The 25,180-nt window shown below is 41.4% G+C and overlaps 2 protein-coding genes across 4 annotated transcripts in view; both read right to left on the bottom strand.

The window, feature by feature from the left end:
* Positions 1 to 4,220, bottom strand: part of parga (poly (ADP-ribose) glycohydrolase a) — a 30,012-nt gene extending 25,792 nt beyond the window's left edge. The window contains exons 1-7 of one of the 2 annotated variants that reach the window (XM_069658828.1): positions 4,101 to 4,220; positions 3,311 to 3,376; positions 2,437 to 3,099; positions 2,147 to 2,279; positions 1,477 to 1,599; positions 1,305 to 1,385; positions 119 to 193 (exon numbers count right to left, since the gene is read on the bottom strand). In XM_069658828.1, coding sequence (XP_069514929.1) covers positions 119 to 193; positions 1,305 to 1,385; positions 1,477 to 1,599; positions 2,147 to 2,279; positions 2,437 to 3,099; positions 3,311 to 3,339 — 1,104 coding nt within the window. In that variant the 5' untranslated portion in view covers positions 3,340 to 3,376; positions 4,101 to 4,220. The remainder of the gene's footprint in view (positions 1 to 118; positions 194 to 1,304; positions 1,386 to 1,476; positions 1,600 to 2,146; positions 2,280 to 2,436; positions 3,100 to 3,310; positions 3,377 to 4,100) is intronic. The other variant, XM_069658829.1, reaches the window with a different exon arrangement.
* A 674-nt stretch (positions 4,221 to 4,894) lies between these two features.
* myofl (myoferlin like) lies at positions 4,895 to 25,151 on the bottom strand. 2 transcript variants are annotated; one of them, XM_069658826.1, is made up of 54 exons: positions 24,992 to 25,151; positions 24,535 to 24,590; positions 24,286 to 24,377; positions 22,057 to 22,165; positions 21,811 to 21,916; positions 20,568 to 20,737; positions 20,119 to 20,247; positions 19,692 to 19,754; positions 19,541 to 19,591; positions 19,329 to 19,359; positions 19,118 to 19,233; positions 18,902 to 19,028; positions 18,712 to 18,815; positions 18,546 to 18,614; positions 18,421 to 18,464; positions 18,249 to 18,331; positions 18,125 to 18,157; positions 17,880 to 18,004; positions 17,655 to 17,768; positions 17,337 to 17,514; positions 16,780 to 16,904; positions 16,575 to 16,684; positions 16,252 to 16,444; positions 15,383 to 15,538; positions 15,170 to 15,301; positions 14,910 to 15,073; positions 14,334 to 14,448; positions 13,104 to 13,206; positions 12,844 to 12,983; positions 12,598 to 12,762; positions 11,780 to 11,867; positions 11,507 to 11,584; positions 11,193 to 11,374; positions 10,942 to 11,100; positions 10,752 to 10,853; positions 10,380 to 10,541; positions 10,114 to 10,279; positions 9,965 to 10,035; positions 9,860 to 9,874; positions 9,677 to 9,775; positions 8,891 to 9,019; positions 8,038 to 8,193; positions 7,823 to 7,914; positions 7,562 to 7,732; positions 7,285 to 7,433; positions 6,917 to 7,056; positions 6,720 to 6,808; positions 6,549 to 6,644; positions 6,292 to 6,433; positions 6,078 to 6,177; positions 5,794 to 5,987; positions 5,600 to 5,709; positions 5,338 to 5,485; positions 4,895 to 5,214 (listed from the first exon to the last, which is right to left on the bottom strand). In XM_069658826.1, exons 1-54 carry the CDS (start codon positions 25,077 to 25,079, stop codon positions 5,176 to 5,178), a joined length of 6,168 nt encoding a protein of 2,055 aa, XP_069514927.1. In that variant the 5' UTR covers positions 25,080 to 25,151; the 3' UTR covers positions 4,895 to 5,175. The 2 variants fall into 2 exon arrangements, with proteins under 2 accessions (XP_069514927.1, XP_069514928.1); XM_069658827.1 differs by having other exon boundaries at positions 21,820 to 21,916.
* Between the last annotated feature and the right edge of the window lie 29 nt (positions 25,152 to 25,180).

The raw sequence follows: 25,180 nt of genomic DNA, 5'->3' as shown, positions 1-25,180 counted from the left end.
CAACTGTCTTTTTAGACCAGGTTTTGTTATACTGTGGGTCAGTAGGCTTTAGGGATTTGTTTTAATCTCTCTGCTTCATTATTTGTTTAAAAATCAGGAAACATTTCTGACAGCTTACCTCTGTGCAAAGAAGGTTCAGGGCAGTGAAGTCCCATTTCTTCGCATGGGCTGTGTTGTATCGCAGTATTGCATCCTGGGGAGGAGAATTAGGAATAATTAATTCATAGCAAACATGTTTAAAATATATCAAACTGTATGGCAGCCTATTAAAAGCAGGAATGTTTGGGATCACAGATTTCAAGTGTTCTTTTGATACATGCTATAACAAGTCACAGAATAACTGTTGTCAACTCTGCCATCATGTGGTTGTTTGTGGAATATGTTTTGTACATTTGAAACTGCTACAGTTCAGTAGGAATAATATATGATCAGGACATATTCTGCATCAAAGGTGTTCTGTGTCTGTGTCATGCTGGCCAAGTGATTTTATTACAGTGCTCAAATTTAAAAGCTACATTTGAAAAGGCTTGTTTCCCTCACTGTTTTCAAGGTCTATGCATACCTGGCTGGAAATTATCACATGTAAGTGTGGATGGGAAAAACAGAATGTTTTGCCTGAATAATAAAGATTTGATATGACCGCTCATAAATGTTCAAGAGCCAATTTTTCTGTCCCCTAGCATGTCAAACTCTGAAACACAATAAAAGTGATTATAGAGAATAAGAGGAGCCAGAGGTTTAGAGACAAAGCAAAGCAAACTGTGTCTCTCCCACTCATTACTAGAAAATAAATGAAATTTGCTAATTAGTTGTTCGCTAAAGTAAAGAGGAAGGAGAATAAGGCAATACGCTGTGTTTGTGTTTCACTGGAGAAAACTTCAAAATTAGGGATTAAAGCATTGTCACATATTTGCTGAATTTAGTGAAAAGCTTTAGCAATATTTATATAAGAAAATATTTATATCAGCATTAAGTTATAATAAGTGTTCCTTCTGTCGATTTTAGGTTATTCAAATGAAATGCAAATCGTCAAACGTGATGTTGTTGAAGCTGTGTTTTTTTTTTAAGATTATTTTTTTGCCTTTATTTGATAGGACAGATGAAGAGAGACAGAAAATGTGGGGAGTAGAGAGTGGGGGATCACAAGCACCAAATGATCGGCAGACCAGGAGTCGGGCATCGAGGACTGTAGCCTCTGCACATGGGACGCCTGCTCTACCAACTGAGCTGAACCAGCGTCCCATAAAAGCTGTCTCTTAAAGATTTATTGTCTCATTGAGGACTCGGAGTACGTTCTGTCTTACCCTCACATCCAGGCAACTTTTGAACCCTCCATGCAAGGCAGTGTGGATCAGCTCCCACCGACTTTGGACACCACCTCCATCCTGCATGACAAATCAAATGACAGTAGTTAACCTTGTTGTAGAAAATGTGCATCTTTTGAAAAGCATTCAAAGCTGCAAAGAAGTAGCAGACCTCAGTCTCCATAGGAAAGAGATTCTTCTCAGAGCAGGGCATCTTCACAGACACATCATCCCACGCATCTCTGAACTTGTTAGGGTACGGGACAGGGTGCTCTCCCTCTCTTAGGAGATCTGTCTGTAACAGGGAAACAAAGTGGGAGAAAAAACAAGAATGTCTTTACACTGTTTTGTGCCGTGATGATGAGATAACTTCTAAAACTGAGGCAGTACTTGTGTTTTAGACGTATGAAACCTGGGACGTGGTTAGTCACTTTGGCTCTGCTAGAGATGTCTTAAACAGCTATTAGAATCCAGTATTGTCATTATCTAGCGGCTGATAGAGACAATCTAGCTTGGGTGACGGGGGTTAGTTTAAGGGTTTGACTGAATTGTAGTTCCATAGCAGCAGACAGTGTTCCTGTGGGGCTCGATGGGGAATAAACAGTCTGATATGAGCTTTACTGACAAGAAGCCCTGAGGGATCAGAGAACTGCCTCCCTTTTCCTCATTTCCACTCTTTGTATTGAAACAGCCTTCTTTACATTCTCTCCAATGTTTTGTTCTCTCTTACTAAAATACAGGGCGATCACGCAATGCCCAGTCACATCTACATGCACATTCTGTATATAACTGCAGTGTTCTTCACTAGTGACCGCAAACAGCACCACGGGTTGTTGACTCACCCTGATTGTGATAGTGTGGTTAGGCACTACTTTTAAGTGAGTCAGAGGGGGGGCACACTGGGGCATCCTGTTCAGCTCATCTATGGGCGTCCCCAGCCATGCTTTGTCCATGTTACGCAATGCAAATGAAACACTGTATAGGGGGAAAAAAGGATAAAGTCAGTATAACAGACTAATACTGGATGATGCCGTAAACATAGCGGTGCTAGGACACAAGAGGAAACATGATTCACTAATCACAAAAGACAAAAAAAAAAAGGGTACAGAGAAGTAGAAATGTTTATTGATACCTTTCAAAAATTCCACTTGACTGGCTTCCAGTTAAGTCCTGGCTCATATCAGATGAGCCACTGCACTCTGCTATCTCAGCATCCTGAGTTCCTCCGGCAACAGGAAGGACTTTGTCTTTGGCCGAACATCCAGAATCAGAGTCTTCGACAATCTGCTGAGATTCTATTACCTGAGCCTTCGCAGAGCCAGAGTCCTCCGCACAAGCACTGCCATCGTGGTCCTTGTCTGCAGAGTTGCTGATGAGGATGGGTTTACTGTTGGGGCTGTCTGGACTCATCATCTCCACATCAGTGGGAGTATTAACAACCTTGCTGGTACTAAAGCTAAGACAGAGGTTGAGTTTTGGATTTGCAGTGACACAGGTTGTTTTATCAGGGTGAGGACCAGGTGAACTGGGCCTCTTGGATGTCTGTCCATTAGAACATTGTGTTTGAGCTGTGTTGCTGCTACTGCCCTCAGGGACGGATTCATCCAGCCCACATGCAGGCCCACAGCCGATCAAGTTCTGAGATAAATCATCTTGTGTGTTCTCTGTTGGCACACTCACACAGTCTTTTGTACTGTCACACTTTTCTGATGCACAAAAGAGTTCATCTTTTCCATCTGTTATGTCTGTTTTTGAAACATCGTTTACATGCTGTGAATCGTCTTCGGCAGTCACACTGAGACAAGACAGAAAGAGAAATACGTGAGAGAAGGTCATGTTAGCAGACTAAATGTAGGTAAGCTTATGTTCATATTGATCTTCCCATTTCCATGAGTGCACTTTGGTATGTTTAGTATATTGTATGTGCGCCTTCCTCAATAAGAAATGTGTTCAGAAAAAATCATGCAAGGCACAGATGTGTCTCGTGATGAACATGACTGTTTTACCTTCCTTGAGAATCCATAACTCCATCCATCTTTGACGGATAGGATAAGAAGAATCAAAAATAACTGCTTTGAGAAAGAAAAACATTCACACTTTGAAAAGTTGCGACATTTTGCACAATATTTATGCCTACAAAGTTATGATAAAGCTAACTATCAATTTCTAGTGTCACAGGACTTCGTGCCAAATACAAAGTTTTTTAACGTCTTCGGTGTGGTCTTAAACTGAAACTACACTTGGACCTTTAGTAGGGCCAGCGAGTACAACTAAGTTGTTTTTTGGACTTTGTTTGGTCCACTTATCAGGTGATGACGTCGGGCAACACGTCGGGGTGTCTAGTGGTCTCTTTCAATGTAGACCCAAGTTATTAATTGCAGTCTCTTACATTTTGTACTAACGAGCTGACTCACTCAGTCAGTCAGTACACCGTGAAGAAATGCTGCTGCTGCTGGCAGCTTCCACTTAAGCTAAAATTAGCTAGCTTACTAACCCTAACCAATCTTTTACTTCCAATATAACATTCACGGTAAAATAAAAAACATTAAAAAAGAGTTACTCGGCAATAAAGTTAGTGTCACAACAACATTTCCGAATGGTATCTTCCTGTTATTCGTATCTTACTACCTTGGTGCATACACGGGACAAAAAAACAAGTCATCATCCTGAGCTAACTTAGCTTTGATTGGCTACAAATATAACCGTTAGCTATCACTCGCTAGCTCCAATTCTTGTAGGTAGCGCTTATTCAGCCTGATCAAGCTGTCTCCATTAAAACGAAGAGATAGAACTTACTTGCCCCTCTTTGTGTAAGACTTCTGTTTAAGATGCATTACATAATTATTTATTTATTTCCATACACAACTACTTATGTACAGACCACATATCACTTCAATTGTTATCGTCCGGTTATTGGTTTACTTTCACTTCGTTGTTGCAGCCAGCTGCTGAACATTGACGGCAGGAAAAAATCTGGACCAATAGAAATGCTTTTCTTGGGAAAAGAGGCGGGAGCTTGAGTTGGTATCCTAGCAACTATGCCATAAAGGAGTTTACAGTCGTGAAACTGTTAAAGGGGCAGCAGTATAATAAACAGCAGGGGGAAAAAAATGCTAAGTGGCAATAATATGTCAACTACCTACATGAATATATATATTAGCATTAAAAAAAAAGATTAGAGTCAGATTTTAAAGTAGTTCAATTTTCCACAATCTAAAAATTAACTTTATTTTATGTTTTAATTAGTTTAACTGGTGTACATGATATATATATATATATATATATATATATATATATATAATATAAAAATCTATATCTCTCTCTCTCACGCTATATATATATACATATACATACATGTATATAGATAAATAGATATGTATAATATATATATATATATATGTATATATATATATTTTATAAAAATAGGTCTAGTTTGAAACATCACGTTTGACGATTTGCATTACATTTGAATAACCTAAAATGGACAGAAGGAACACTTATTATAACTTAATGCTGATATTAATATTTTCTTAAATAAATATTGCTAAAGCTTTTCACTAAATTCAAATAAGTGCAAATATAACATAACATTTGTTAACAACAGAGTTTATTCATATATTTAATTTCTGACATTCTTGATTTTTTTTTCAACATAAGTGAGATTAACTGCTACACAAGAAATATAAGTAATACTGAGAGTGCAAAAAATAACAACTGCCTAACATTGCTTTATATGTGATTGGAGAATGCTGAATATTAATCTGCTACAGCAACAGCACAGGAAGTTATTGCATGTTTCTGAGGGATGATGACAGTGAAGAGGACTGTAGGTTCTTCAGCAGGAAGGCAGACAGCTTCTCTGCAAGGCTCCTCAGGAGAAAGGCTTCACGATCTTCATTGAGATGTAGTTCTGTAGATAAGTTATAGACAGTTAAATTCACTCTGGTCACAATTACTGAGAAAAAAATAAAATGTGTGAGGGAAAAAATAAAATTAATAGTTGTTTGACTATCTGAAAACTAAATGATCTTACTGGTAGGGAGTAGAACAGGATCCCGAGGAACAGGAGGACCAGGAAGAGGATAATCCCTATGATGAAGATCCATTTAAATTTGCGCCAAACTATGAACTTCATGGTCTTGCACGGGTTTGTAAACCAGAAGAATGAAGTGTCAGGGCGGCTGTAAGAGAAAGACAGTTAACATTCAAAGTATTTAAAATCACATTTAGCAGGTCATTGATCCACAAATTCATATTTTAAATGCATTTTCATTGCTTTAACTCGGATTTCTTACTTGGGTTGGTCCAGCCTGGGATTCATGTTTGGCTCATCTCTGCCTTTCCCAGCAGGCCTCTCCTGCATCTCCTTCTCTTCAACTATTTCCAGCGTCATCTCTACTTTCCCCTGAGAAATTTTGAAACACAGTCTTAAAGACTAACCAGGAAATGTAAAACATAACAAGGGATTGTGCTGTGGACATAAACATACACCAAGCACTTGTTTCCCATCCTGCTCGATGGCGCACGGCCACCAGCCTCGAACAGACTTCTGGGAGAAGAGTGAGTTGGGCTGTGGCTTTTTGGAGGAAGCTGAGCCCGCCATCCCAGGCAGCATCTTTAGGCTGCACTTTTCTGGGCTCTTAGCAGGAGGGATCAGATTGAGTAGGTCCAGCTCAATTGAACCTGTAACACAGAGAATAAGACTCTATCTTTCAAGGCCTTGCTTTGGTATGGTCTGAGTATTACATTGGGTTAATAACAAGGCTGCTTCACCTAAGTAGTCATCCAAGGAGAATTTGTCATTGTCCCATATCTGGATGATCAATTTAGGAGGAATCCTGAACTCAGTTTTGTCCAGATTCCAAAAGTGTTCCTGTAAAAAGACAGAAGTTCTATTTAGATCATCACCTACCATTATACCATCGTAATAAAAATATGTGAACAATAAGTCACTTGATGATTTGCTGCGCTCCATGATCTCACTCACTTTCCTGGACACGACACATAGCTGTTCTGCAGGAAGGTACTCAAAGTCAAAGATGAACCTCCAGTTGAAGTTTCCATCACCGTCCAGGGATCTGTAGTGGACATCAGTCTTCTGTTTGTTCTCCTCCATACCTGGCATCCATCTAGGAAATATGGTCATGTTAAATTCAGAGTAGCTTTCTTTTGAATGAGTGTAATTGGTAGAAAATTGCATATTTAAAAGTAAAGGTAAGGTAAGGTAAGAGACAGGACAAGTACCCCTTAACGTAGATGTCACTCATGTTTTCTCCAGTGATGCTCGTTTCATCCAGAATGACGTCAGTTGTGTTCCATACGATGGCTCGCAAGAAGTACCTGTTTTAAATATATTATTATATTTTGTCCTTAAATGCACTGTGATAAAATACCATTTTGTGATGTGTGTCTTACTTCTTGGCCTTGCGTGGAGTGATGTCACATGGAGGCCCTGGCAAACCAAGGCTCTTGGGGAAAATGTCGACCCACATCTGAATCTGTCCCTGTATTTGTGCAAATGGACGGCTCTTTTAAACAAAGTTATCACACAACAACATTAAGATGTTCATTTCAAAATGAAAAAAATGCAGTGTTAGTGCTGTTGTTTTAACCTGAGACAAGTTGGGTTGGTGGGAACTGCACAGGGTTCTGGTCTCCACATGCTCTGGTACCAAGCCCTGGTCTCTGAGGACATGCAGGGCCAGCCTCTCCCGGGCTGGGCCCAAGTGCGGGTGGATCACAGTGTTTGTCTCTGCAAAGGGCAGGGCGAAAATATAAAAGTCAGGGATGAACGAATATCACATTGCAGAAGATGTTTGTTATTAAAGATTTGCAAACAGCCAAAATACGAACAACTGCAGCAGCTACAGGTAAATATTCTCCTAGGTAAACTTTTAAAATCAGGAAAGGATCATTGAAAGAGTGGATATAATTTAGAGTACAAACGATATGATAATAGGGCATCCGAGAATAGCAGTACCAAAATTTTGCAGGTTGTATTGTTTTCCTGAGAGGGTCAGTGAGCTTCCATCTGCCTCTATGCGTGGAGGAGGGACGCCTCTCACTCTCGCCACATTCTGGAGGATCTGAGAAGGCTTCAGCTGGTCTCTCCACCGATTGATCCCTGAACTGGAAGAAAATCGTGGGTGTGTAAGTTTGGATTTGAAAAACTAAAACACTTACTATGTAGGACAGCAAGTGTGCTAACGATGCAACGATTTGTAGTGCAAACAAACACAGAGCCAGTAAATACTTACACACAGTACGTCTCTGGAAGGCCACAGCAGGACCTGAAACGAGACAGGAGCCTGTTTTCCAAATCGATGATGGTCTCACCCACTTTTTCATCTCGGCTCAGTAGGTCATAGTCATACACCGAAATCTTCAAATCCTTGTCTTGAGGCAGGAAGCAGGACAGCTCAAACATCCTGCACAAAATGGAGAACAAACCATGTATTTGTTGTTCCATAATGTTCATACACAAAATGAACAGTGAGCTGGACACTTTGCTGTCTTACCTTCCAAACTCTGGATTAAGGGTGTTTGGTTTGTAGTTATCTCTATCATCCAGTGTTTTCCTCCCCAGTGCAATCTTAATGTATGGGTCACACTGAAATGAGAATGCAAAACAAATTATCTTCAATCATATTTACACAAAACTCTAGCACATGATAGCACATATTTACCACTAAACCAGTGTGGCTGTTCAGTCAGAACTCCATACAAATCTCACCATGCCATTTGTGTCCTTAGGCTGAAGGTCGATGCCGCGCACCACATAAATCCTGACAAGGCACTCCTGAGGTCCGCTTTCAGGAAGCTCTTTGAACTGGCGGGGAGGAGCTGGCACTCCTGGATCATCGGGCAGCGGGTAAATTTTGAATGATCCCTGAATACCAAAGAAGAAGACTTATGTAGCGTGGTATAATCCAAACACTCGTCATGACCACTAGAAGCAATGAGCTTGACTCCAATAAAAAACAAGTCTCCGGGGTAAGTTTTAACTGTTTACTGAAAAGATCGAAACAGTACATAACACATGTTCAACCGGGTCAAAATGTCGCTCTGCAGACATCTCTGTGTAATTATCTTTATTCACAAAAAGCGGCGGTTGTGACGTCATCTATATATCTACAAGAGTGTTATTTACACAAGTGACAAAAACAAAATTGCAGACTCTAGATGTGACTGTCTAAAGTTAATAATAAACAAAAAAGCAAGCAAAATATGCACAACAAAGTTTTTATATACTTTAAATTATATGATTTCATTATTCTTATTAAATATGGCTCTTACATCTTACATTGTTAGGAATATGGTCTTAACAGAAATGTAATTAGCATTTAACTTTTACACGCTTAAACCCTGTTAAAATAAAGTTGCTCAATCGTCAATCATAATTTTTGTAGCTGCCAAATGAGTCCATATATTTAATTGAAATTCATAAATTATCCACCAGAGGGCAGACTGGGGCAAGCAAAGGGCTTGTCAGTGTGACCGCAGAAGCAGTGACTGCTAATCCTACAATGCTTCAGATATAATGTGATGCAGTGAAAAGGTAGTTTCTCTGAATGTGGCTTCTTTACCTTGAACTCTCCCACCACTGAGGGATCCTCCTCCTCATCTTCAGTCTTTCCTCGCTGAAGTTTGAAAGTGCTGCAGAAGTCAGTGAGTCCCTGGAACTGTGCGACCTCCTCTAGTTCACTCCTAAATACCTGAAAACCACATTACACAATAACACAACCACATAACAGTAGGATTGTATTGTGCTGCCTTATCTGTTGAAGAAAAATTAGCTTTTACTTTTAGACTTTTGTGAGCTTTTACTTAAAGGGCCAGTTCACTGATTATCAACCTCAGCCCTATCATGTTATCATGGGGCGCCAATGCCATTATTACAAAATTGTCAGGTTTGAAATGTAGACTGCAGACCCGAAGATTTTTTCGATGATCCACCGGCCCGTTCCTTTCAGAGGGAGCGGTGCAATGCGTGCTGGGTGTTGTAGGAATGTAGAATGTGTGAAACCACGAGCTGTTTGTACAACTTTCCCCACAGCTATGCCGCCAATTTCAAACATTATTGCTTCTATCGATTACAGAGAACACCAGCCTTAACTGACAGTGGCTTTTTCCAGGGGTTAATTGTTCCTTTAATACAATGTGGGAGTTCAGTGAAGCCTTTTGTAAATTCAGAACTATCCACTGAATCTTCCAAATGTCTGACTGCTTCTGTCCGTGCAAAGTCAGACTCTGATCACAACCCAACGATCTGTTGCAACTAGCAAGCTGTAGCTTGTAAAACCAAAGCAAACCAAAGCAGAAGATTGAATCATTTTGTTTTGTTTGCACAATGCGTGACGACCTGTTCCCACCTGTAATTTGTCATATCCCTTTTTCAGGTAAGGCCCACACTTCTCCTGCTCTCCAATAGAGGCGTAGAACTTACTCCACCAGTCCACTGCTTCCTCCACCTACAGAATGAACATTTCATTGAAATCAGTATTTTTAGGGAGAACATTTATGAGTAGACTATTTGTTAAAAGAGAAAATCTCACCTTCTCTGCTTGAAGCTGCAAAATGTGAAGCAGACAAAGAATAAATATCAATAAAAAGAAGATTATATAGATATTTTCTCCAAGCTTTCGCGCATTATTATTTACCTCAGCTTTCACGATGGGTCGCTCCTCAATGTCTAAGACAACATCTCCGTGGGAAGCAGCAATCATTGCCACTGCAAAGGCAAGGGAGACAATAAGTCTCTACTGTGTGAAGGAATGTGTGTTTATCTGCCATGCATGTGAGTATATACCTCGAGCAGACATGCACACTTCGCTGTTAATGCGGTATGGGTCACAGCGGAACTCCTCCAAGCAGTCGATGGTGCACTGACCCACCACAGGTTTCCTCCCGAATGGGCGGTGGTCGATTATTTTCAGCACAATCGGAGGGGTGTACATGTCCTCTTTGGGAAGAAGCTAGGTGCGGAAAAGGCCATGTAAGAAAATATGCGATATCAAGACATGAAATACTTATTAGTGTCTGAACTTTTTATCTGGAAAGTTTAAGGGTTAATACCACTTTGAGAAGCAGCACAGATCCAGGGAAGTTTGGGTTCTTCTTGAAGTTCTTGATTACAGCCGTTTGAACAATCTCACCACCACATTCCACTATCAAACTTGGGGAGGAAACTGTGGCCAACTGGTAGGTCTTCATGTTCCTCAAGCCCCAAGTCAAGACCTGGGATCAAATGAATACATTTAGACACAAACTCGTGAGGGGAGATTAAGGTCCTGCTGAGGTTTTAGTAGATGGGAGAAAGGGAGTAACAGACGAGAGATTAAACCAAAACACACACTTAAGGGTTGGGCTGGTCTTGTCTGATCATGTAATATGTGTAATGGGAGTTAATAGCGGCTGGTGAAGGAGCGGGATGTTTTGATTGCGTACCTCAATGGCGGTGAGCTGCACCACTGGCCTGATTCCCTGGGGAACCATGTAGAGCTTCTCCCCCCGTCGAGGAGGCACCAGAGGCAGATCTCCATCCTTCACCTGGAGGGCAAAGCACAGCATCACCTCCGAAGTTCAGTTTCATAAACTTAAGTTTCAGGATGTTCATTTGTGTTAGTGCCTTCTTTACCTTGTCCTTCAGTATGAGCTCTGCAGCGAGCAGCACCTCCCCAGCACTGCGACCCTTCTTTGTGACCGGAAACCACAGCAGCTTAGGGCTGACAGCCGCACTGGGGTTCAGTTTCACTACTGGTGGGCACGTGCAGCGACCCATGGGCTCATCTTTACCCTTTTAAATAAAATACAGCAAAGGACAAATACTTAGCAAAGCCTGACTACATCCAGAACGCAACCTAGTAACGGTTCTAGAAAAAAACGTACCACTTGATCGCTGTCGTACAGCTCCAGCACCACATCAGGAGGGTTGTGTGCAATAGTTTGTGGGTCTCCGTAGATTTCGATGTCCTCAAAGATGAGAGTCTGATCCCAGGTCGGGTTCAGGGTGGACCTTATTACCTCTGTGGTCTTACTCACATGTAGGAATGACACATGGACGTAGGGGTCTGGAGAGGATCAGGGTGTTATTTGATGGACAGAATTTATCTTAATTGTACATCCTTCTAGATTTAAGGTATCCCTCTTTGTTTAAGCTCTGTTACGTTATCCTGAGCTACATGTTCCTTGCTTCATTTCACCTGAGAAGCTGTCTTTGTCCATGGCACAGAGAGTTCTCGCCTGATACACATACACTCTCAGATGGTACATGTAGGACCCTGAGGGGAGATAACATTTTTCAGCATGTTGAATTTTATCACAGCCAAAAACAATGCAATCTAACAGGATACCTGATACAATGCTGATTACGCTGTTTTTATTTCAGGTTTTAATGATTCAGCGTTATCTTGAACAAGGACCAGTCAGGAAGTTTGAAGAATAATGAGTGACCAGGAACTGAACCAACTACTTACGACTAAAGTGGCAGGAAACTGTCGGGGTGTTGGCACCGAATACTTTGGCAGCATCCGTTTTACTGGCCTTCTCATCAACATCAACCCCCTGTGAATAAAACGCAGGGTGAGTTTCTTTAAAGAAAAACATGACAGCTAAAATTTTGAGCAAAAGGGAAAATAACATGAAGAATGAAAGCAGAACTAAAATAAACTTCCTGTGGTTTGTGCCAACGGGAACAGGCACATGGAGATAATAAGAGGATGTGACTCAGATGGCATAAAATATTTTGTGCTGTTTTGACAACAGCCTTATGGAGGGCAGTTAAAGTGATAATCTCCAAGATTTTCATTTAAACAAACGTCTGTTAAGTCACTATCTATCGCCGAATGAGGTAACACAATGGTGATTGAGTCTATGGCCCAATGATGAAAGCCTTTGCATTTGCAGTATTACAGACTGGGTGTCTGTGGCGACTTTTGCAGAAAAAAATCACAAGCAGCGCCCAGTTAGTGACGCATTTTCCATCAGCCAGCAGCGGTTGGTCTGCCAGAGAGGGTAGGTGGAGCTAAGCGGCTGCTTTTCCGCTCTCTGCAGGTGTTGCGAGTAAACAGTAATCTACTATGGCTGAACAAACAGAGAAAAGATGGAAGACTAAAGATACAACTTCAAAAATAAGTGAAAATCCAAAGAAAAAGAACACTGTCTGAATATCTGGGAAGTGTGCTCCTGCAATTATCATTTATCGCCATAGGTGCCGCCAAAGAGAACAAAACTGGGATCTTTGAGATTACAACTTTAACAATACAACAAATATTTTGCTATAATCTCGACGTACTAATGCCCCCTCCAGTCTGAAGATAGCAGAGGCTCCAATGCAGTCTGATGGGACCATCTTTCTTCTCCAGCGGCGGCGGCGGAACGTGTCAGAGGAGCGCTCTTTCCTGTGAAACTTCCAGCCAATCAGGGAAGAGTATTCCCAGCCTTCTCCTGGTTCCCGTCTCTGCAAAAGAGACAAGGACAGGTAAAGAATAAGAAACAGCACTCCTTTCTGCACTTTGTATCTCATGTACTATTTCCTCACCTCAGCAGCAGCCAATTTATCAGATGTCTTCCTTCGCGGTCTTACGAGTCTCATCCTGCGATGGATGTGGTACATTTTCTCCGCTGCAACCCAGGATTTGGGCTTATCGTCCGGAGGGATGGTAACGCCATATTCCCAACCTGGTGTCAAAAAACACGTACAGACATGGACCCAGTTGTATTATACCCACAGTATTTGAAACATAAAAACACAATGAGAAGAAATTTGAATTAACATATTAATTTTAGCGTTCATGTTACCTTTCTCGTCTACAGCCCTGTTGCTGTCAAAGCTCCAGTCATCCTCCCAGGCCCATCCAGGTGGACACTCAAACTCTCCTCGGCTTTGAGCTTTTTCGCCATTCTACAAAAGACAGACACTCATTCATTCATGTGACGTATAGCTATATATATACTTTAAAGTAATAATCTTGAAGTTTTTCATGTAAATAAATGTCTGTTAAGTCTCTATCTATCGCTGAATGAGGTAACACAATGGTGATTGAGCCTATGGCCCACTGATGAAAGTCTTTGCATTTGCAGTATTACAGACTGGGTGTCTGTGGCGACTTTCGTGGAAAAAAATCACAAGCCGTTAGTGACGTGTTTTCCATCAACCAGCAGTGGTTGGTCTGTCAGAGAGGGTAGGCGGAGCTAAGCGGCTGCTTTTCCGGTCTCTGCAAGTGTTGCGAGTAAACAGTAATCTACTATGGATGAACAAACAAAGACAAGATGGATGACTACAGATACAACTTCAACAATAAGTGAAAATCCAAAGAAAAAAAAACAAACTCGACGCTCAGATGAAGCAAACAGTCTAAAAAGGAAAGAGACCGTCAGCGAGGAAAATCAAGAGTCACAACCGGAGCCAACCGTGGACAATAGGTGGCACCAAAGAGCATGAAACTGAACTCTTCGAGATAAGCACTTAGTGCTTAGTAAAATTAAATTAAATAATCACAAAATTAGTTACTAACATTAATTGAAAGGTAGTCAAAGCTCTTTTTTGGCTACTTGAGGACTACAAAAGTCAGATAATCACTCTTTCAGCTCTGTTTGCTCTTCACCAACTTCAGGGAGAATTTTTTAGCTGCTAAATGCTCCCCTGTGTTCACCAGCTAGTCTCTAACTTTATCTGTTGTTTCTGGGCATGTAGCATGCAGCAGGTTTTTCAGAGCTTTGGATTGAAAACAAGAACCTGCTGCGTCTAGTATGAGGATGAATCTAGAATCGAGGATGAAGCGATTGTTCTGACCAAGTGGCCACATTTATGTTATAAACCTTTAGTAGCGTCAACACGCCACAACCAGAAATACATAGGGTGTAACCATAAAGCAACCCACCTGTCCAAGGTATGTAACAGCACACTGATAACATTGATAAATGAGTATGAAAAGAAATTCTTTTGTCCCGCTATCTTCACCCACATTTTTCAGATAGTGTCCCAAAAAGTTAAAGTGTGTTTGAGGATTTGAAAGTAGTAGATCGTACCACGTCTGTGTATGGCTCTGCTGCTGGTTTCCACTCCCCGCCAGGGAAACGCGTCTCATTCTGAAAAACTTCATCTGTGAACTCTGTGTGGCCGGCATCTGCTTCTGTCAACAAGCTGCAGAAGAAGCACACAAGGTTTAATGAGAAGCTCTGTGACTCAGATAGAAGCTATGTGGGGTCATGATAAACAAAGCGGAACAGCTCAGGAAGACGAGCTTCAGGGAGCTCAAATTATTTACAAGAGCGTCTGTGGGAGAATGTTAGCACTTCAGAAGTAGGAGGCACTAATGGAGGGAGAGCTCCTTAAACCAAAACACTGGCTGGTGCAGAAATTCCTTTTCATTTCCTGCGATTGTGTTCGTAACAAGGTTCTGCGCTTTGGCTGGTACAAGCACTGATTTATGATTACTGCCAATTATCAGAGGACAGCATTGAAATATGAGCAGGACTCTGGAGCGTGCTCAGCTGCACGGTGATAACAGGATGTTTGTACATGAGAATGTACAAGCCATGAGTCACAAGGGGCTGTGTGAATGTGAGTGTTTGTTTGTGATAATGTGAATTTCTTAAGCTTACCATCGCTCGGGGTCAACAAACCAGTCTTCATCCCATTCCCACTGGCGTGGCGGCAGAAAGCGCTCTTGTTTCAGTTTCACCTTTCCAGTCAAGTCTGAGAACTTATGGCGACCCACCAGGCCGGTGGTTCCCCACTTCCCAAAGACTTGAGCTTGGTTCTCATACTGCGAGTAGAAGGCAGGTTTGTTATTTCACACAAAGCATGTTAAAGTCAGAGATGATAGAGAGATGTATTTGAGTGTTTTGTGTGGTTGCTGTACCATTTCAGCGTACACACTGAAGTTTCCCTCTGAGAAGCTGTTAAACTTCTTCTCATTGGCAGAGAGGCCGAGCCACATGTTGACCCGCAGCTGGACAGGAATCTTCACACCTTTGTTTTTGTCCATCGGGTACTGACGGACAAAAATAAGGAAAGTGAGGACTCCTGAAATTCAACAGTTAAATATATCGTTTAAAATGTGTTTTATTTTTACCTGCATAAAGATGGTCTGGGTCTTTCCACAGTGTTTGCCACGCGCCTGTTCACTGAAGTTGGAGAACAGGATCTGGTTTGCTGGGACTCGCGCAAAAGCCACCCGCTTCTCTCCTCTTAACATCCAGATGATCACATCTGGCATGCTGTTCTGAGGCTGATGGAGACACAATTTAGTTAAAACTTTTTTGAGCTACAAAACTTTACATACTTGTTTGGTGGACTAAACCACCTTCAACTCAACGTCACAAAGACAAAGGAGTTGGTGGTGGACTTTAGGAGACGAAGGACCAGTCCAAATACAGTCACCATCAACGGAGCAGAGGCAGACATTGTGGATGGGTACAAGTGCCTGGGCGTCCACAGAGACAATAAACTGGGCTGGACTAAAAACAAAGATGCAGTTTACAAGAAAGGTCAGAGCCGCCTGTGGAGACTCAGATCTTTCAACGTCTGCAAAACAATGCTGCATTTGTCACTCGGTGGTAGCGAGCGTCATCTTCTACGCTGTAGTGTGCTGGGGCAGCAGGCTGAAGACACAGGACGCTGACACTCAGTAGGTGATCAGGAAGGCTTGCCCTGTCCTGGGAGTGGAACTAGAGTCTCTAGTGGAAGTGTCTGAGAGGAGGATGCTGAGGAAACCCCTCAACATTAATCAATTACATTATATCATGCACCATCTTTAAATTCATAAACTTGTGCATTAGAAGCTCTTACTATGTAATAATCGTAATAATAAGTGTGTGGTGTTTGGAGCTGTCTGGCACTATAATTTCCTTCAGGATTAATACAGTTCTACCTTATCTTTAGAGTAAAATAGTGAAAAGGAAAGCTGCATGCAACCATTGAACAGTTTTTTTTTCTCCTGACCTCCTCAGCCAGCTGCTTGATTCTGTCCACCCAGTCTTCAATGTCACTGACAGTAGCCTTGACATCTGTGGCCTCCTCTCTCATGCGATCTGCCATCTGTCTGATGCCGTCCACAGCAGCATCTCGCAGGTTCTTCATCTGAAGGTCCAGTGCGGTCACATTGTGCTGGCCCTCCAGCTCTGGAAGCTGGAAACTGTAAAGGAAATGTTGAAGTTGAAACAAAAATAAGATTAAACCATCTGCAGACGTTTTGACCTAAAATCAATAACCACACTGCTGTATTCAAACACACACAGAGGAGGATCTGTCTGGTCCTGCCTTACCTGTTTAGGTCCTCAATCAGGTGGGTGATGAGTTTGAGCCAAATCTCTGCCAGACGCGTCTCAGAAACTTTGGCTATGATGGCTGTTTTTAAAGATGTGAGGTGGGACTCCTTTAATAAATCATAGAGACATTATTGAGCACCACTGCCTGTGTAGACCTGTACAATAATTGAGTATGTACTGTGCCAACATAACTTGTTCCCACCAGTCTCTCAGCGATGAAGAGGAGAACGTTGACAGAGTCCAGACGGTGGCTGATGTCTTCCCAGTATGACGTCAGTATCACCACAGGCTTAGTGTCGGCCCAGGGCAGGTAATAGTAGTGATTACCTGTGGGAAACAAAATAAGTACACATATGAGACACAAGCTGTGGAGCAGACTGCTGAAATTTGCTGTTCATGTGGTTCTCTTTGGCTACTTGAGCCCTTAAACACAGACTTTCAGCATGATCCACAGTAGGCTGATGAGCTGTCCAAAACACACTCTTACTGTTGAGCCTAAAGGTGACTGATGATCTGTATCTGTTCTATTAAAATGGTAATAAAAATACATTTAAAAGTAATCCTCTGTAAAACTATGTGAAGCATTCAAAGCTCCTTAATGCTTTTGAAAATTATTCAAAGTCACACAGTGAGAGAATAATTCCTTTTGTTGTGAAAATGTTTGAACTTTTAAACCAGGTCAAAGGTCAGAAAATAAAGCTCAAACACAGTAAATTATAAAATTGGAAAAACAGTAAAGCAAAAACATTTTTTTCATACCGTCAAACACAGCAAAGCTGTACTGGGTGGTGGACGACAGGGGCTTGCAGGTGGAGTCCAGCTTGTTACCATAGTTACCGATGCTGACCTCAAACTGGATCGGCTCGCCCGGCTCTTGGAGCATGCAGGCACTGTGGAACACAGCGCACAGACAGTACTTCCTCCTCCGCTGGTATTTCTGCAATCAAATATAAAGGAAGGGGCAGTGTCAGAGGTCAGGGTGGGACTATTTTCACTGTTTTTTCTCACTTCAAAGTATCTCTTTTGCTGGACAGGGAACAAAAGATTTTTGTTTTTAACAGAGTATACAGTGCGTACCTGTGCCACCAGGATGTCATCATTGGAGATGTCATCCAGGTTCTTATCAACCTTTCCGTCCAGCTGAGTGGACAGCTCAACGAGGACCCTCCCCCTGTAAGCGACCCCTTCACCCTGCAACAGATCAAGATTCCAAAACATCACGTACACATTCTTATTAGCTGAAATATCACAGTTGTCTATACCTAGTGCACCCTCTGTACTGAGCTGACAGAAGAGTCTTACCTTTCCAAAGTTGAGGTCCTCATATGGGTCAGGCAGGCCGGTAAACTCTCTGGGGCTACCGTACAGGTTGACATAGCAAGGCCCAAAAGCTGGGAGAAAACCAACCTCTGACGCTGCTGTGCTCACTGCAACACAAACACACTCTGTGTAAAAGGCCACCAACAGATTCAGGCTTATAAAGCAGTACGATCTGTAATCACTGATTCACAAATAGGAGCAGAGGGTTTATGACATTTCTTACGTACACTCAGACAAGGAGTTGTTTTCAGCTCGGCTGTCTGTTTCCAGTGGGAAAAAAAACACAGATGTCAAATGTCATATTGCAATATCAAAATGTGATTAACAACAAAATACAGATAAAATGATTACCTTCGATCTCTCCACCAGAGGAAGACATTGTGCTCAGATTTAAAAAGGTTGTTCCAATGGCATCATTCCTGGTGAGACGATCCCTGCCAAGAGTGAAGTGACACGTCAAATAATTGATTGTGGGTTTTATGGTCACCTGTTCAGCTGCGTATCAATGAATTTTAGCTCTTACCAGTCATACAGAGTCAACTTGATGCGTTCACACATGGAGGGGAACTACAGAGGGAGACAGAGGTAAATATTAACAGGTGATCAAGCCTGTGAGATACATGCTACTTTACCATGCATCTTTCATACCTTGACTTGGAGATTGACGAGTTGATTCCACTCGGGATTTGCATTTTTCTCAATGATTTTAGTGCACAGCTAGTACAAAGAAAATATCATTGAATATGAATAATATTCAAATGGTAAAAACATGAATAGTATATTGTTCTCCTTACACAAACATAAACAAACTTACCTTTTTGCCAGCAAAGCTGACTTCCAAATATGGATCCACCAAGTTTTTCCTGTCTCCGTGCCCTCCAAAGACCTGTTTCACCTGCTGAACGAAGGCATCATCCACTGCAAGATAAAGTGACAGTAAGTCTTTAAGGGTACACTCTACCACTGTAAACTACAGCAACTCCAAGAATGTATAAAGGTCTTACTCTGTGGCATGTCCTCGGCACGGTAGACTTTGAGGCAGAGTGTGGCCCAGCGCATTGTGATCCCAGCTGGCACCAAAAGGTTGCTTTCTATGTCGTCCTGCTCGTCACTTAAATCTCTCTTCTCAGTCTGGAGCCCGGAGAGGAGAGGATATGAGAGTTAGTCTGTACTCGTTGTCTAGCACAAAAAAACGTGATGGCGTAAGACAGTGAACACACCGGTGGATCATCTCCAGTTCCCACAACAATGATGCTGACTTTCAGGTAGCCTCTGGCCCCCGAGCTGGAGTCGTCAGTATCACTCAGAAGGAGCCATTTCCTCATTATGGCGTGAGCTGCACATGACATAATATTCAACACGTTTTAATACCCATTTGTAATATAAATATTGAAATTTCAAAAAGGATGCATTTAACATGGAAATACTCACATGGTTCATCATAGATGTAGCCGACATCCAGCTGGGGAAGCAAGCAAAAAATGTAATCATGAGAAAATGTTTAATCTGTCAGCCTGCTGGTGATTAAAGCCATTTTTCTTCTCCTGTCCTGACTAGAGAGTGACAAATCCATATAAAAATACAATATCTAAATACAAGAAAAGAAATAAAGCCGAGATAAGGACTTAAAAGTGTTGGGATACCTTGAACTCTCCCACTAGGCTGTCAGCTCTGAGGGAGAAGGAGTCATAAACCTGTCATAAACAGAATTACAGCTTTAGTAGATGAGCAAAATCCCTTCACACAAAATGGACTATCTGTTTATTTTGGCATTAAATTAAGTTATCTACACACCCGCAGACTAATGCTCTCATCAAACAGTTCGGAGGGAAGCATGTTGACATTGTAGAAAAACATCTGATGGACAGAAAAGTTATGTATGAATAAATATTTCACTTGTTATCGTATGTACAATGCAACTTGGCAACAGACACACTCAGTGAATGGTACAAACATCATAGGACTTACAAGTTATGAAGCTGAGACGCTTATGCTTTGGCAAACACTGAAGCAAGGGAAAACGCACATGAGAGGAATAAGATACAAGAGAAAGCTGATTGCACTGCCTTCATATCGCCGCTGCAGTAAAGAGAGAGAAATACCCCAGAGGGTTATTAAAGCAAGTGGACATTGGATGGCGAAGAAAATAAGAGGTTGTTGAAAGTAGAAGAGCAAGATAAAAAGGCAAAAGTATCTGGCTTTTTAGTTGTTGACTCATTACCTCGTCAAAGAACGGGTTATTTCCCCTTCTAATTCTAGTCCTGTGGGTCTGTCCGCACACGTTCACCTTAACCACTGGCTTGATGTTGTTGCCAGGCAACTGTCGGGCCTCTGTGACCCTGACACGAATCTGGACGTTGAGAGACACGGTGAGACAGCTGAGCAAACAGTGAGACAATTTAGATGCAAAAGATTCAATCTACTCTATTGGGTTGACAAATATAAACGTATACGCCTTTTAAAATATATCTCGGTTCCTTTTAAAGAAAGTCACGAGTGTGAAATTGTTTGCACTGATGCAAGACCAGATCTTTCAACATTAGGACACTCACAGTTTTTTTTTTTTACGATCAAAGCCGTCTGTCAGTCAAGTGATAAACAAAAATAATTCCCTCCCAAACTGGCATTTGTGATTATCCAGGAACAGGGCAATCAAAACTCAAACAATACCTGGAAGTCCTGAGGCTTATTGGCCAAGGCTCTATTTCTCTTACGGCTGAGACGGACCAGCTTGTGGCCCGGTTTCCCAGGCTGGTTTGGCGAAGTGGGAGCGCCAGGACCTCCAGCCTGTAATCCTCCCTCCACATCTGCCTCCCCCTCGTCACCCTCCTCACTCCCTCCTTAAGTACAAAAACAAAATAATTACAGCATTTTAAATCTTCTTGTCAGATTGATTTGAAAACACTGATAACCTTAAAAACAATATGGCCGACATTTTTTTTAAGTCTGAGAGATCAATTTGTTTTCACTGTGGAGAACCTCAACACTTTCAAGCCTTACTAGTATAATTAAGTCCAATGAATAACCATAGAGGCAGCCAATACATGCATTTAGATAGACGACAGTATGACTCACAGTGATCTATCATCCAGTCAGAAAAAGTTCTGTATCATTAAAGGGGACATATTTTAGCTATGCACCAATTTTCTATTATTCTAATGTGTTTCTGAATCACGTTGCTAAAGTTTGTTTCGTTTTAAAAAATTGTTTACAGATTTTAATGTAATTATTTCACAGAGCCTCTCCTTCCTCCTGAAACAAACAAGCTTTTTTGCCAGACCGTAGCCACGATTGGCTGATAGTACTGGGAGTGACCGCACGTATGCAGTCCCATGTGGGGGAGCGGCCACACTGAACAGTCACTCAAAGTTGTAGACAACATGGCTGCTCTAGGATCGGTTATTCGGCCTTATATGTACGAGCCAGAGTCGCCAGGAGGTATCAGAATGGTGAGCTGAAATCTTGACAACGACTTAGTGCAAGAAGGCAGCCTGAGGTGAATGACAGTGAATGACAATTGGTCGATTTCAGTGAAAACAAGGTTCTACGTAGAAACCTGCAGCTGTTCTGAACGGCCCATTTCAGAGGCGACCTTTTTAAACATGTCATTCTGGAAAAACGTAATTATGCAGTTTTAACTTTTTCACTGTGAACAATAAACACCCAAAATGTGAAACCCAAAATATGAGAACAGCCATTTAAAAGATATGTCCCCTTTAAGGAAAACATGCCAAATAATTTTAGAAAGTTTGGGCTTCATTGTTACATGCAAACATTATCCAGTCGCTGAGCAGGTCTGTTGTTTTTGTCAATTTTCCTGTCCGTATATTGATTGATGAATATTTATGGTTTATTAGCCTTTTATTGTGACGGTGAATACCCTAAAAAACAGTTTAATTTCTTCAGACATTACCAGCATTACCAGCATCCACATGAGACACGTCTCCATCAGGCTGCTCATTGGGATTTGGAGTGGCGTTGGCAGGTGGCTCGTACCCAATGAGCAAATTGATGGTCGCCTGAAATAAGGACACATGTTTTCAGTTAGCATTGTCTCAAAGCATACCACTTCTTAGTTCATTTGCATATATTCTGTGTCATATTAAGGTATACATGCATACATCTGTTTGGGATAATGTTAACAGCTACATGTATTTACCCCGATAGCCTGTTGTTTCTCATTGATCAAAGGCACATTCTTGGATGGGAGGGACCTCACTTGACCACTGGCTAAGTCTCTCAGAAAGATTTTCGCCGAACCAATAAATCTGAAAAACAATTACGTACATTTTCCTTTGGTCAGACAATCAATCATACTTCAGTAAATTAATCACTGCAGCTCAAAGGGGAAGAACATTGTTTGTTTGAAAAGACCGCAGGTATGAATAGCTGAAAGAAAGAACAGGGAGGATGCTTTGGTTCCACAATCTGTGTGGGCACTGTGTTCATGAATAGATTTTTGCTGGTTGTTCAGAATAATGACGGTTTCCACTTCCCGATTTCACTTCTTCAGATATTATGACAAACCAAACAACACCTACATTGAAATTGTTTTGTGCCAAACAGATTGTCATGTGGCAGCAGTGATTAATAACCACAGTGGATTGCAACACATTGGGCATTTTCTAACATTAACTAAAACTAAATAAGTTCCCCAAAAAAGCAGTTTGGAAGCAGCAGGACCATCTTTTGAGAGAAGAAATTGGACACTCTGCTGCATGACAAGGATAAAAGCGTGTTACACAGGCCGAGATGACGAAAAAGAGCACAAGACAAAAGTTGAAAGATGGAAACAATTAGCGTCTACCACAGGCATGTTCCTGGTTAAAGGGTGGACAAATATAGAGCCAAGGAGGCGGGTAAAAGCCGGTATGAAGTAAGCAACATGAGACCATCAAAATAATAATCATGTTTATGCTATGGTTCTGTTTTCTCTCAGTTGTGCTGTTACTTAATCACCATACAGAACTTTAAAAAACTCGAGTTGTCCTTGGAAAGCAGAGTCAGGCTGTGGAAAATAAGATGGGGAGGGGGGATCTGGTATGACAATTTACTGCTGGCACATGTCCACATGCAAGCGCTAGTTTATACAGATTAACGTTTGTTTACATAACTCTCCTCTGATACCTGAAAACAAACTGGTCTCCATTGTAAAAAAAGGAACTGGCTTTTTGACCAAAGTAAAAGAGCAAGGCAAAGTTTCCCTGTCATACTGATTTATTCTCTATTTCTTACATATAACTTTAAACAAAGTTAACTTACGAGTAAAAAACTGTTTGCAAAACAACTTAACAGTCTGCCAGTTTAGGTGGCCTGTCTTGATTGTACCACATATTTGATATCCCTTCTGGGCCTTCAGTCACATTCCTTTTTCTAGATCTTCCTAGATTGTAGATGCAGATGAGATCTGTGTCTCTCTTCGGAATGAGCTTCATACTCTGTCTAAAGTTCAGTTTTTCAAAGCAGCTGCTACCAGTCATCACAGATGTGCCAATGACAAGCCTGCGCAAGCTCTCTTATTCACCCTCCTCATGAGTTGCAGGCGGCAGTGATCACGGAAAATATCCAAGTGCATTCGTGGCTGAAGCAGACACCCCTTCAAACTCTAACCACCCTTCGTTTATATTACACAAAACACAATCAGTTACGAGTGTGACTCAGAGCAAATGTCATTACATCGTCTACCTTTATGCCTGCACTGCAGACAGACAAGAGTCATATTAACATTGTTAAAAGTTGCATGCATGTGCCTAACAAACATATAAGCAAAGGAGTAATGAATAACATGTATGGCAGCCTGAGCGTGCTGTTGGAATAGTTTATAAGAAGTGACTTTTTTTTCTTTTAAGGGAACATTCCTGGCAAGAGGGGCTGCAGTGTTATTGTGAAAGAAACAAAGCACCATCTTTACTGAGACTGCAAGTCTTAACACGGTCGCTGTGAGTTCTGTGTTTAAACAATTTGAAGTTAAAACGTGCTACTTTGCTCAATAGGAAATAGAAAATAACCCTTATTAACCACTGTTAAAATTAATTGTGCCTCTGTAGTTTAAGTGGTGCAACTGTTGATTGTGTTCACATGTCTACCTTTTTGAAAAAGTGAACCTTTGAGGGACGGAGAGGTTCCCACTTTCATTATCTGCACTATCCACTGTGACATGTGTGGTTTTTAGGAAGAGGGGGTTTCGGGAGTGACCACCAGTCATGAGGAAGTTGCTTTAAGCAAGCGACGTGAAGCGAAGTGTGTGTAAATAATCAGTAAGTTGTCATGCTCCGAGGAAGGCTGAGGGTCATGTATTCATCATCTAGTGTAGTTCAACAGAATATTTGTTGTAAAGTCACACAGTTGCTGTTACATACGCAAAACAATGAATGCTTTCAACTCTTACTTGTCTTTGCCGATTGTTTCATAGTCTTTCACAACCACGTTGATAAATGAAGATGTGTCCAAGGGAGAGCCTTTCAGATCAAATTCAAGCACCTGTATTTAAAAGGAACAGAAAGTAACAATCTCTCACCAATGTCTGCTACTTTACGCTCTAGTTAAAGTAGCTCTCAGGGGAATAATACTTCCTTAATAAACAGAAGCACACACTGAAATTCTTGCACTTTACAATTTAGTATAAATTGTCCCTTACTTCATTCCAAACAGGATTCAATTCATTGTCGATTGTTTTTGTTTTCTTCTTTTCACCTAGAAGCACAATTAATACATTAGGTTTGTTGGCAAAATTTTAAAAGAAACACATAAAAAAAGAGAAACCCAGCTATGACATCAGCTATAGGCTACATTATTAACCAAAAAGAAGTGGCTGAACCAACATTTTACAGTCTTCTGGAACCAGAGGAACACTTTAGGCATTCAACTTTGCTGTTATTCTGGGTTATTCTGACCTTATATGGATATACTTTTGGTTTTGTCTATGAATCACTCCCAAAATATTCAAATTAAACTCCTAGCATACTTTAAACTGTTCCTACATTTACCTGTGGTGTTGCAAGAAACTTCACTGCAGAAAATAGAATAGTTTGAAAGACCAATCAGAGCATATCAGTTAAGTAAGGAGAAAGAAAGTCAAACACTCAATATCTCACCTCTAAAGACAACTCCAGCTATAGGATCTGGATTTCCAAGTTTCTTTTTGGGGATCCCATTAGCGGATTCAACAATGACCCGCAGCATTTTGATAAAGTCCAAATTTACTCAGAGAAAACGCATCATATTCCGTCGAGAGAGAAGGAGCCCTCAGAGGGAACTGCACAGATGTGTAGAGGAGAGAGGAG

This window comes from Semicossyphus pulcher, unplaced genomic scaffold (genome assembly GCF_022749685.1).
Source record: "Semicossyphus pulcher isolate SPU_LCO1_2020_fin unplaced genomic scaffold, fSemPul1.0.p SCAF_12, whole genome shotgun sequence".
Taxonomy (NCBI): domain Eukaryota; kingdom Metazoa; phylum Chordata; class Actinopteri; order Labriformes; family Labridae; genus Semicossyphus; species Semicossyphus pulcher.
Note: the sequence above shows the minus strand (reverse complement) of the source record. Positions and strands in the feature narration are given on the sequence as shown.